Source organism: Nelumbo nucifera, chromosome 3, assembly GCF_055504915.1.
Source record: "Nelumbo nucifera cultivar China Antique chromosome 3, China Antique-T2T, whole genome shotgun sequence".
NCBI lineage: Eukaryota > Viridiplantae > Streptophyta > Magnoliopsida > Proteales > Nelumbonaceae > Nelumbo > Nelumbo nucifera.
Genome location: NC_142651.1, coordinates 16,912,457 through 16,925,057, shown reverse-complemented (window position 1 = coordinate 16,925,057; position 12,601 = coordinate 16,912,457). Strand labels below are relative to the sequence as shown.

General features: G+C 39.2%; 2 protein-coding genes across 3 annotated transcripts; both read left to right on the top strand.

Moving 5' to 3' along the window:
- Positions 1-215: 215 nt before the first annotated feature.
- LOC104598792 (UDP-glucose 6-dehydrogenase 5-like) lies at positions 216-2,858 on the top strand. Of its 2 annotated transcripts, none has more exons than XM_010261018.3 (2): positions 216-462; positions 1,135-2,858. In XM_010261018.3, exon 2 carries the CDS (start codon positions 1,155-1,157, stop codon positions 2,595-2,597), a length of 1,443 nt encoding a protein of 480 aa, XP_010259320.1. In that variant the 5' UTR covers positions 216-462; positions 1,135-1,154; the 3' UTR covers positions 2,598-2,858. The 2 variants fall into 2 exon arrangements, with proteins under 2 accessions (XP_010259320.1, XP_088755811.1); XM_088899685.1 differs by lacking the exon at positions 216-462 and adding an exon at positions 487-749.
- Positions 2,859-8,454: 5,596 nt separating this feature from the next.
- LOC104598784 (UDP-glucose 6-dehydrogenase 1-like) lies at positions 8,455-11,360 on the top strand. Its single transcript, XM_010261006.3, has 2 exons — positions 8,455-8,641; positions 9,570-11,360. The coding sequence occupies exon 2, from the start codon at positions 9,590-9,592 to the stop codon at positions 11,030-11,032; it is 1,443 nt and encodes a 480-aa protein (XP_010259308.1). The 5' UTR covers positions 8,455-8,641; positions 9,570-9,589; the 3' UTR covers positions 11,033-11,360.
- The last annotated feature ends 1,241 nt before the right edge of the window (positions 11,361-12,601 follow it).

Below are 12,601 nucleotides of genomic sequence, written 5' to 3'. Positions count from 1 at the left end.
ACTGGTTTACAGTTCATGTGGGCTAATGCATTGCAGTTTATAGAGGCTTACACGACATCACGAGTCACGGGACCCGACCCAAATTACCCAATTGGGGAGCCTATTTAGTTTCCCATCTTTGAGGGAGGAAAATGACAATTTTCCTATTTTTAGTATATATGTTCTTATTGATAGGGACTAAGGAATAAAGAAGGAACCGTTGTCCGAACTTCGACGGTGAATTTGTGTAAGGGTGCAATCACGAACATGTTGAAAATTCATTCCTTCTTGCTCCACCGCTTAAATCTGAGATTGCTTGGTTTCTGAGAAAGCTTAGACTAGTAGATCCCATAATTTGCGTATTTAAATAAGGCCTGTCTTCCATTTTCCCGCAGAAGAAGATCTGTTTTCGTTTCCTTCTTTTCATGCTCTCTCGTTCTCTTCTGTCGTCTTTCTTCCCATCCTTTTCAAGAAACAGAGAAGGTAATCTTGATCTTCACCACTGTCTTCAATAAAAGAAACATGTGATTTCTAGTCAAGTATTCCATGATCTATCGTACAATTTGTCGGTGTTAGTTATTGCATTCTGTTCTTTTCTTCATATTCAGGGAAGATTCTATTGGCTTTGGTTAATTCGGTCCTCTGCTTTACTTTTGTAGCTCAGTTCGGGTTTCAATTCATCTCGTAGAGTTTTTTTAGTCTGTTATCAGTTGAATTCTTTATGAATTGAAAATAAGGATCTACTGTATTTTAAAGAATCTGTCCATAATGTACAAATCTGTTGCTTATCTCATATTTTCTCACTTACAATTCTAGTCTCCTTTTATGAATATTTTATTTTCAGTACTGCTAGCATTCTTTCCTAACATCCAGTCGTGTATTGAGAACATCTCATGTGCTTGTATGTGCTCATTCATGGAAGATGTTCCCAAAGCACGGCTGAATGTCGTGCTGACAGCATATTACTAGCATCAGATCCGCACTCACTGACTAGGAACCAAGCAGAGATATATTTATTTGGAAAGAATAAATATCTGGAGAACCCAAATATGAATGCAGGACTTCAAACTTCGATCCACTGTATATATATATATATATATATATATATATCTTTTGCCAAATGTTTGATATTTCAGGATATGTGGTCTTTCGCAGGTTTTAGATAAGCAGGAAACATGGTGAAGATCTGTTGTATTGGAGCCGGGTACGTCGGGGGACCAACGATGGCTGTGATCGCATTGAAGTGTCCTTCAAATCAAGTGATTGTGGTGGACATCTCTGTTCCTCGGATCACAGCCTGGAACAGCGACCAGCTCCCCATCTATGAGCCAGGTCTGGAAGATGTGGTGAAGCAGTGCAGAGGAAAGAACCTTTTCTTCAGCACTGATGTGGAGCAACATGTTGCGGAGTCGGACATAATTTTTGTCTCTGTCAACACTCCAACCAAAACTCGGGGGCTCGGAGCAGGCAAAGCCGCTGATCTGACCTACTGGGAGAGTGCGGCACGCTTGATAGCTGATGTATCGAAATCCAACAAGATTGTAGTTGAAAAATCAACAGTCCCAGTAAAAACAGCTGAGGCAATTGAGAAGATTCTGACCCACAACAGCAAGGGTATCAACTTCCAAATTCTTTCAAACCCAGAGTTCCTTGCTGAGGGGACTGCCATCCAAGACCTCCTCAATCCTGACCGAGTGCTCATCGGAGGCAGGGAAACGCCGGAAGGACAGAAAGCAATCAAGGTGTTGAAGGGTGTGTATGCCCAGTGGGTGCCTGAGGATCGAATCATAACTACCAATCTGTGGTCGGCAGAGCTCTCCAAGCTTGCTGCCAATGCCTTCTTGGCTCAGAGAATCTCTTCTGTCAATTCCATGTCAGCGCTCTGTGAGGCAACTGGTGCAGATGTTACCCAAGTGGCTCATGCTGTTGGTAAAGACACCAGGATTGGTCCCAGGTTCCTGAATGCCAGCGTTGGCTTTGGCGGATCCTGCTTCCAGAAGGATATCCTGAACCTGGTCTACATTTGTGAGTGTAATGGCCTCCCTGAAGTAGCAAACTACTGGAAACAGGTGATTGAGGTGAACGACTACCAGAAGAACCGTTTTGTGAACCGGGTTGTCTCTTCCATGTTCAACACAGTCTCAGGTAAGAAGATTGCTATTCTGGGCTTTGCATTCAAGAAGGACACAGGTGACACCAGGGAGACTCCTGCCATCGATGTGTGCAAGGGGCTCTTGGGGGACAATGCCCATTTGAGCATCTTTGATCCTCAGGTGAACGAGGACCAGATCCAGAGGGACATCTCAATGAAAAAGTTTGATTGGGACCATCCACGCCACCTCCAGCCATCGAGCCCTACCTCAGTGAAGCAAGTGAGCGTTGTTTGGGACGCATATGAGGCAACCAAGAATGCCCATGCTGTCTGCATTCTGACAGAGTGGGACGAGTTCAAGAAACTTGATTACCAGAGGATATACGATAACATGCAGAAACCTGCGTTTGTGTTCGATGGACGGAATATTGTGGATGTGGAGAAGTTGAGGAAGATTGGTTTCATTGTTTACTGTATTGGTAAGCCCCTCGATCAATGGCTCAAGGACATGCCTGCTGTGGCATGAAGGAGAAGCATGAATGAGGTTGTGTCTTCTTCTAGTTTGCGACCAAGTAGAACTAAAATCTTGGATAGGCGATTTGATTCTTCCAAAACAAACAACGAAATTTTATTTTCTATTATTTTCATTCATGGATTCTAGCATTTCTTTTGCCTGTTACGACACCCATTCTTCCGTTAGGTGGATCTAAGCGGTTGTGTTCTACCTCGTTGATGTAATTCTGATTGTTAATTGTTAATGGATTAACTGAATCAATTAGTTTCTTCACTTGGCCAATTGCACATGTTGCATTTTCTCTGATTCCTCTGGTTCTGTGGCCAATGGCACATGAAACAGGTCAATTTTGATCTTGAAACTGAGAAAAAAACAGAGGAATACATGACCTATTCTGTTCCTAGTTTACCACTAGCATTAGCAGATCCCTGCTTGGTTTTCATGGGTTTGATGAAAGGATTACGGGTATCCGCACCGCTTTCCTGCCCTGCAATCCGAGCATGTATCCCTCTGAAATTCCTCAGGGTCACCATTTACTAGTTACAAACCACCGACATTAAACAACTTTAAGCATTTACTACCCACCAGGCCACGACCAACCTCCACTCCTCAAAAGAAACAAGAGATTCCTCTAGCATAGAGTATAAACCATGTTCTGATGTTCACATGTGGTAAGGTTCTCATGCCTGTCATGTCTTCTGTGCTAGGGTTGCAAATAATTGAATAGGATCAGATATAGGTAGATCCAAATTTGATTCGTTTGTATTTAAATTGAAATATGATTTCATCCATCAGATTTATATCGGATTTGAATTAAATTCAGATTGTAATCGGATACTGAATAGTATAAATAAATAGAACTAAAAACTATTAAAATATTATATAATATTTAATAGAAAATTAATTGTAAACTATTGCAAAAAGAAGATGAATCTTAAAACAAGGAATGCCAAATGCAGCCTTAATGGAACTGATTTGAACAGTCAGGTATCATTTGCAGCCTTATTTTGTGCTGAACTTTGCCATGTAGATTTATGACCGAAACATGGAGCTTTTTATTTTTATGACCGAAACATTTGAGCTATATTTTGCCTTATTTGCAGTGTCATTCACATCAAAACAAATTACAGGAGGTGGGCAAAAGGAGACAGCCCTGAGGTGGACAAAAGTTTGAATTAATTGCACCATTCCTCCATATGGTCTCAAGTTTCCATTATTTGATATATACACGCACATATTATTGAAAAATAGACGACTCAATCGGATTGGCTAAGCGACGGCAACTAAGGTTAGGATTCTTCATCAAATCGATAAAACCGGTCAAATTGACTCAATTCAATCTAAGTTAATTGGTTTTCTAGTATTTTCGGTTGAAATCAATTCATAATTTTCCTAATCTGATCAGATTGGGTCAGTTTTAGTTCAATTGCTTATAAATTGACCAAAACCAATCCAATCTGATTAAACAACCTACAATCGAATCAAACCAACCCTAACCACCCTTAGGGTGATCTTTGATAATGTGGTAGAACCTTATTCCAGTTCTTTGAAACATGATTTTTAAGCCATGATGTGGTCTGAAACTGGTTATACTTGGTTTCGGAATATAAATATCACAAATTTTAAAACACATGTTCTAAAACACACCACACTGTAGTCCTTAATCAGGGGGGCGGAGCCATGGGTGGCAGAAGGGGATCATGGCCCCTCTGTGCCTTGAAAATCTCCATAATACCCATTTAAATTTCTCTTAAATTTTGGCCCTTACGTAGATTTACTACTTTTGGAGCCCCTTGATAAAAAATCTTAACTCCACCTCTATCTTTAATGTTTATTTTAAACACACCACACTTCATCACTAGTGATGTAGAACACCATCAACAGTGTAGTTAGTTGCATATTCATAACTTTTAAATAAATCCTTATCTTCTGCCCACAAAAAAACTCTACCTACATAATATTGCAACTGACACATGGAAAACATCTCACTCTTATACACGGAAAGATGTTCCCTTTAGAGTTCTTGCGAGTAGATGTCAAGTAGGGCGCTACTGCAGTGTTTTGGAGGACACAACACTTTTCTAAACTATAGAGAACAAGCCTTATTTAAGCTAACTCAACATATTTTATTTTTACCAAAAGACATATTTTAATTTTCTTTTCTTCTTTTTCTATAAATCCTTTTTCTGCTGAAAGGGGTACATCGCCCATTTCCAAAGTTACTATCTGATCCCATCAGTGAGGTCCCACTCCACCCACCTCACTAAGATCAAATCATAGGAGAAAAGGGTCCCTACCATTCATCAGATGCATCGTACGATTTAGATGATTAGATCTCAACTCCCTAATTCCACTAACTTTTCCTTAAAAAGTTATTAAACATGATATGCTTGTAAGTACAGACCGACCCCTAGCCTTTTTGAGTAACTAAGTAAACAAATTTAGGAGAATGACGGTTCAGTTCAGGGCTATAATTTTTAGATCCAAAGTATAATTGGGTAGATGCTAACTCGAAATTAATGTCAATTTATGGCGGGCATTGGTGTTTAGAATGGAGATTTTTAATATTTTGAATGTTTATAGATCTACAGTGGAATTCAAAAATCTGTATTGGATCTGTCTATACTTCTCTGAACAAATTTTGGGCCAACGGGTTTCTCATTTGTTGAAACAAAAAAGAAAACCCTATTTTAAGATTTAAGAGCACCCGCATATACTGGCTGGTTGGAGCAGAGACTTATCTCTCTTAGTCCAAGGTTGTGGGGTTATGGCTTATGGCCAATTGGTCACTGAATTAAAATTTGCTCCCCACAGAGCGCACCTCACACCAACTTGATATCACATTGCCGGCGTGTATTGAGAACATCTCCCCATGAATGATAATTTATAAGTATGGAGATATTCCGAATGCTGTGGGAAACTTTGTATGAGGAGCAAATCTGGACTCTTCTTCATTCCCATGTCATAAAGTCTATAATGTTTTTCTATATGCTAGCATTTGCCGTTTAGAAATGATAGTATTATTAATTTTTAACATCCATTTAGGTTTTATTTAAATATATTAAAATTTTATTATTTTTAAAAATAATTTTAATATAATATCCATCTAAAAAATAACATAAATTTATTTAACATTACATACTCAAAAAAATATTTGGATTAGATGTTCATGGTAAGCTCTTTCTCATGGTTTTTAAAATCGATCAGGAGACCGAACCGGTCAGGGGTCCGGTTACAGGAAACGGCCGGCCCATTCTAACAAAAAAATAAAAAATTTAAAAAATAAAAAATGATCAAAACCGTTCGAATAGTTAACTGCCCGGATCAGCGGTTTGCTGACCAAAATCAACGATTTCTTGAGAAATCCTGATTTTGGGGAAAAACGAAACCAATCACCCCCGGTTTTTTCGGTCCAACCATCCGATTTTGAAAAGCATACTCTTTCTACTTTAATTTTTGCTCAACAAAGCCTGATAGGGGTCCAAATAGTTAAAGTCTAGAAATGTGTTAACGAGTTGTTATCGGTTTAGTGCGTCTCTTAACAATTTAGACATTCATTCCCCGGCAGGCACAAAGTGTACTTGTAACTAACAATAGTTTCAGAGCTACAGGTTATATTTATATATAATTTGTATTTAATTCCGAGTAATTTGATCCTACCTAAATTTTCAGAGTTGTCAGCTTGCTTTCAAAATTTGTTACAAAATCGTCCTTTTTATTTAAGGTTTGCAAATTTCAGGGTGCGAATTTGGCACACGCTGTTTTAATATTCACTCTTTTATGGTCAAAAACCGTTCCATTGCAAAGACAGATTTTGATTTTTTTGGGGGGTAGAACCGAAGACAGGAATATCTGTGTGTGAGAAATGAGAGTTCTTTAGGTCAATAGGGCAAAACAATTGGCACATGGTTCGGGCCAGAAAGATCCACCCATGACCCACCTAGAAAATTCTGTTGACCCATCTAAAATTAGAATTGGACTCAATACTTTCATTGGCCATCTGAGTTCTACAGAGAACTGGATGATATTATTGGAATGATCATATAATACAACACGTCAGGCTGATCAATCAGTTAGCTTAGAATACAACTTCAATATTCTTAATTGTAAGCTTTTTCTTTAGTCCTTTTCAGGAGCTTTATGAATAATTTTATTACATTAAATTCTGATTTTTGAGAGGTTCTTTTACAAATTAATTGATTTTACCTTTGTGGGTCATTCAAATCTATCTTTTTTTCTAAATTTAAAAATTTGGGTTCAATTGTTTTTTTTTTAAACCTTTGTGCGTTATTCAAGTCAAGCGATTTAACCTTTTGGACTTTTCGGTACTTTAGACAACTCTCACTTAATAGATACTGATATCAAATTATCAATTAAATGCTTGACCAATAAACCAAAAGTATTGATTGTTGAAATACGTCAAGCCAAGCTTTTAACCTTTTAAAACTTTAACATATCACCACGCTTGGGGAGCTAATTATGTGCAATGGTTCGATTTAAACAATTCTCACTTATAGCTGGGTTTGATATCAAGTGTTACGTGCTTGACCAATAAATCAAATCAAAGTCTTATCTCTTAGAACACGTCAAACCAAGCCGTTTAACTGTAACATCACTTAAATGCAGTGAAAGAATGGTTGCTCTCTTTCTCCGGTGTTAATTAGAAGAAAGAAATAACTTTGTAGTGTTGATCACGTAGCTTCATCTGTCTCTTTTGTCTAGAAGTCATGCTCTTTTTCTTTATAATTTGGGCCATACTTCCTAACCGTCACTCCCTTCCTTAAATCATGGCTTCGATCTCACTCAACGCCTCCTCTTTTGGTGGTTCATGGAGTATCTGGCTGACTCGCAGATCTTGATAGGTGGTAGTGGTCGAATGCATCTCAGTTATCAGATGAATTCTGATACGTGGCATCAGCCGAATGCATCATGATCACCCATCACCAACCACTATTAACTGTGGCCACCTGTTCCCAATTATTATTCTTCTTATACAACTCCGACTATATAAAAGGGTTCCTATATTGAGGTAAAGAGATGTTGGAACTTAAGATTTAAGCCTATTTTCTTGTTTGATTCGACCCCTCACAGTTCTCTATTAATTTAATCATCGAAGTCTTTGCCCTTAGAATACCTCCCAAGGCTTCTAAATATATTGGACCAATCAACCTCAAATATTAGAAATTACGTTGTTTCCTCGACTCTACCTTTCGCAGCAACAATCATCAATCACGTTCTTTCTGGATCTTAAAGTTTTGTTTTTAATTTATTGATAAGAAATTAAAACACCATTAAAATGGTTTTCTAATTACTTTTATTTATTGAAAAAAACATTTTTTTGGCACTTTCTACGCAATGGGTATTTTTAAAATTACATTTTCAGAACCTGGGTTTTATTTATTTCGGTGAATTTGTTTTTTTCCTTTTTCTCAAGGAAACTTTACACGCCTGAAAGTCATCTTTTTATTGGCCTGAAGGCTGGAACCTAAAATGACAGACGCGTCGAATGTCACTGTAGCTTCACTCGTTGAACTGTCTAAACTGGTTACATGGAAGGAGCGGTTTTTTTTTTTTTTGGGGGGGGGGGGGGGGGGGGGGGGGGGGCTATATGGGCTTTATCGGAACATGGATTCTAATTTCTTCCCTTTTCCTTTTTCAGTAAAATTGTTCGTTAGATTAGTTAAGAATTAATAATATGGGTGTTACTGAAAAAACAAATCTTATTAAATGTATGGTTTAAAAAGATTTTTTTTTATTTATTTTATTTTTCTCCCTCTTGTTTGTTAGTGTAAAGTGTGCCTGAAACCAGAAAACGTGTTGAATGTTCCAGTTCAGCTGTTAAATCTGACTTTTTTTTATTGCTTGGTTTGTGAAATATGGGGTAGATCTTAGATGGGTTTTGGGTATTTAAGAAGCTCTCGGTTTCCTCGTTTTCCTGTGAGAGAAGCCGTAGTCTCTCTTTCTCTTCAGAGATCTACTGTTTCCATCTCTCTGTTCCTGTGTTTCGTATTCTCTTCTTAGATCTTTTGGAAGAAAACAGAGGGAGCAAAAAGAAGGTAATGTTGATCTGAACTTCGAACTTCAAGCAGGACACATGAATCAATTATAGTATGAGTGTTCGTGATCTTATGATCTGTTTGTACTGTTATTGTTCCATTCAAAAAAAATCTGTCGGCTTCTCATTTAGTGTGCTGCCTGATCTTTTGTCTATTTGTTTGCTGTGACTGGTCTCTGAGAGATGTCCTCTTTGTTTTTCTGTGGAGTCTTCTTAATGGGGTTCTGTTGTGTGTGTAATGATTCTGTGCATGATGCACAAATCAACACTTTTTTTGGAGGATCTGATATCTTGGACTGTAACTCAGACGGTCACTTTTCGTATATGTTCTGTTGGCTTTCGCTTATTGAATTCTAACTAGGAATCAAGCCTTTTCTTTGAAGGATTGGCTGGAAACCCAGATAGAAAAACCAGATGTTTTGACAATTTTATGAGCTTCTCCTTAAAACTCTGGATCTATTGGTTAGATCCTTGTTTTAATCTAGTGTCAACCGTTTGTATTTGTCTGTCTTTTAGTTCGTTGTCTATACTTTGGAATTGTTATCTTTTCTCATTCTATGGAGTTTCTTTGATTCCTTTGCACTAAATAAAAAAATTATGCCCTTTCCTCTTGCTATCTTATATCATCCCCTGCCTCAAAAATGAATTTTGTTTTTCATTTTCTTGTTTGAACTTTGAAATTGAACTTAGTCACAAACACTTAGATAGTTTCTTGACAGTATTGCTATCCTTTAATGCGTCAGAAGAGTTCTTTATCAATTAGAGTTCTATGACTATGGGCAAATACACATGATATCTCTGCGTCCTGATAGACTCTATCCGTTGTTTGTGTTTCCACCTCCTTGCTGGTATATAGATCTAGAACTTGTGACCTTCCAATGTTTGTTTCTTCTCTATAATGAATGATATGTGGGTTTCCATCCTTGTAGGTTATTGATTAAAATTGAAAATGGTGAAGATCTGTTGCATTGGAGCTGGGTATGTCGGTGGACCTACCATGGCTGTGATAGCACTCAAGTGCCCTTCTATTGAAGTGGCCGTTGTGGATATATCCATTACTCGTATCAATGCTTGGAATAGCGATCAGCTCCCCATCTATGAGCCAGGCCTGGAAGATGTGGTGAAGCAGTGCAGAGGAAAGAACCTTTTCTTCAGTACTGATGTAGAGAAGCATGTAAGCGAGGCAGATATTATTTTTGTCTCTGTCAACACCCCAACCAAAACTCGAGGACTCGGAGCAGGCAAAGCCGCTGATCTAACCTACTGGGAGAGTGCGGCACGCATGATAGCTGATGTATCAAAATCCAACAAGATTGTAGTTGAGAAATCAACAGTCCCAGTAAAAACAGCTGAGGCAATTGAGAAGATTCTGACCCACAACAGCAAGGGTATCAACTTCCAAATTCTCTCAAACCCAGAGTTCCTTGCTGAGGGGACTGCCATCCAAGACCTCCTCAAGCCTGATAGGGTGCTCATTGGAGGCCGGGAGACTCCTGATGGACAGAAAGCAATCCAAGCATTGAAGGATGTATATGCCCATTGGGTGCCTGAAGACCGAATCCTAGCTACCAACCTGTGGTCAGCGGAGCTTTCCAAGCTTGCTGCCAATGCTTTCCTGGCCCAGAGAATCTCCTCTGTCAATGCCATGTCAGCACTGTGTGAGGCAACTGGTGCAGACGTTACCCAGGTGTCCCATGCTGTTGGTAAGGACTCTAGGATTGGGCCCAAGTTCCTGAATGCCAGTGTTGGCTTTGGAGGGTCCTGCTTCCAGAAGGACATACTGAACCTGGTCTACATCTGTGAATGCAATGGCCTCCCTGAGGTAGCAAACTATTGGAAACAGGTCATCAAGGTGAATGACTACCAGAAGAACCGTTTTGTCAACCGGGTTGTCTCTTCCATGTTCAACACAGTCTCAGGTAAGAAGATTGCTGTTCTGGGGTTTGCATTCAAGAAGGACACAGGTGACACCAGGGAGACCCCCGCCATCGATGTGTGCAAAGGGCTCTTGGGGGACAAGGCCCGGTTGAGCATCTATGATCCTCAGGTCAGTGAGGAGCAGATCCAGAGGGACCTCTCAATGAACAAGTTTGACTGGGATCACCCACTTCACCTCCAGCCACTGAGCCCCACTGCAGTGAAGCAAGTGAGTGTTGTTTGGGATGCATATGAGGCAACCAAGGATGCCCACGGTGTCTGCATTCTGACGGAGTGGAATGAGTTTAAGACACTTGATTACCAGAGGATATATGATAACATGCGGAAACCAGCGTTTGTATTCGACGGTAGGAACATCGTGAATGCGGAGAAGTTGAGGGAGATTGGTTTCATCGTGTACTCCATAGGGAAGCCCTTGGATCCATGGCTCGAGGACATGCCTGCTGTGGCTTAGAAGGGAAACATGGATTTAGCACGGCTTGCACTGGATCACTTAGAATTGAGATTTGATGTAGAATGTTTGATTCTTTAAAATTTTTTGTATTTCTTTTCTTACCCCCCCCCCCCCCCCCCCCCTATTCCGTTTATCGCTATTAGTCGTGCTTTATGTTGTTTCTTACCTGTGAACATTAGTTAGTTAAAAATTACTGCTGCTTCCATCTTATGGAAGCCAAGAAGCTCTTTGTTACTTAGCCATTACTGGAATGATCCCAAGTCAATGTGTTCTTTTTACTTGGCTTAATAAGCTGTTATAAATGAATTCATCGAGGCTTTAGAAACCATTTCTCTGTCATTGATATGAATCATAATTGATTAACCATCACAAGCATTTTTTTAAGGTATATATGTTGTGTTGTAACTATCAACAGCCTCAACTCATAGTTCTATGGATAATTTACATTGATCAACCCATAACGTTTCGGGTTGAAACAACAATTGTACTAACCACAACCTTCGCTTTTCTATCAACACTCCACAGACAGTTGTTTAGCTCAACTCCTCCACTTTTCCACCAACAGTCAACAGTCGCTCAATCCAATTCCAACACCATAAAAGACAGTTTCTCTTTTTGTTGGACTGGACCGATTCATGGGAGTTAAGCTTAACTTAAAGACGAAAGTCCTTACCAGCTTCAGTTCTCAACATCAATCGGACTTGGCTTTGGGGTTTGGAATGAGTTGAGCTTCTCAAATCTCAACCACAATAAGAGGAGGACGCCTGGAATCCACCAGGAATGAAGAAAGCTTGCCTTCTGTCACTGCCTGCTCAAATCGTGTGTCTTTGAGATTCATATTAAAAGTTGAATAAAGCCTACGCGATTCACAGTTTCACACCGCTACGCCGAAGGAAAGCAAAACCGACTAACCCAGTGGGTTTCTTCGGTTCGCTGTGGGTAAAACAGTAGTCCCCACACCCCCACTCTCCACTAGATCTGTTTATGGGCGGGTAGCACATGTTTTAAACCCGTGGATTCAGGTTTGGGCCCAAAACACTAGGCCCGACTTTCTTTGACCCGTTCTATGATGCATCTGGAAACTGCGTATGATGAAAGATCCGTACGAAAATATATCTACAGGATCTCTTGTTCTTTTCACCATCTCAATCCAAGATGCTCAGTTGTTATTCCTTTGTGGAACATCCCTGACCTTGACCTTGAAACATTTTCTTTGATCTGGCTGTTGCAGATAAATCTACTAATTTCAGACAATTCATTGCTATACATCTACATAAACTGCGTAATACCTTATTACATATAGAAACATATTTTTAGTACCTTATATTTTGTTTGAACACAAGTTAGTCAAAAATGGAGGGATTTGAGACTAAGAGATAATTCAATGCCACACTTTTTAGTACCTTGGTCCAATAATTTATAATAAGGGAGACATTGAAGAGGATGTCACCCAAGACAGATTTAAGGCTGTATATATCATGTACTACAGTGTTGAGTTGTTAAGAAACAATATTTTCCAAAAAAAAAAGATGTAGAAATGTATACGCTAAGATGGATGAATGGAAAAAA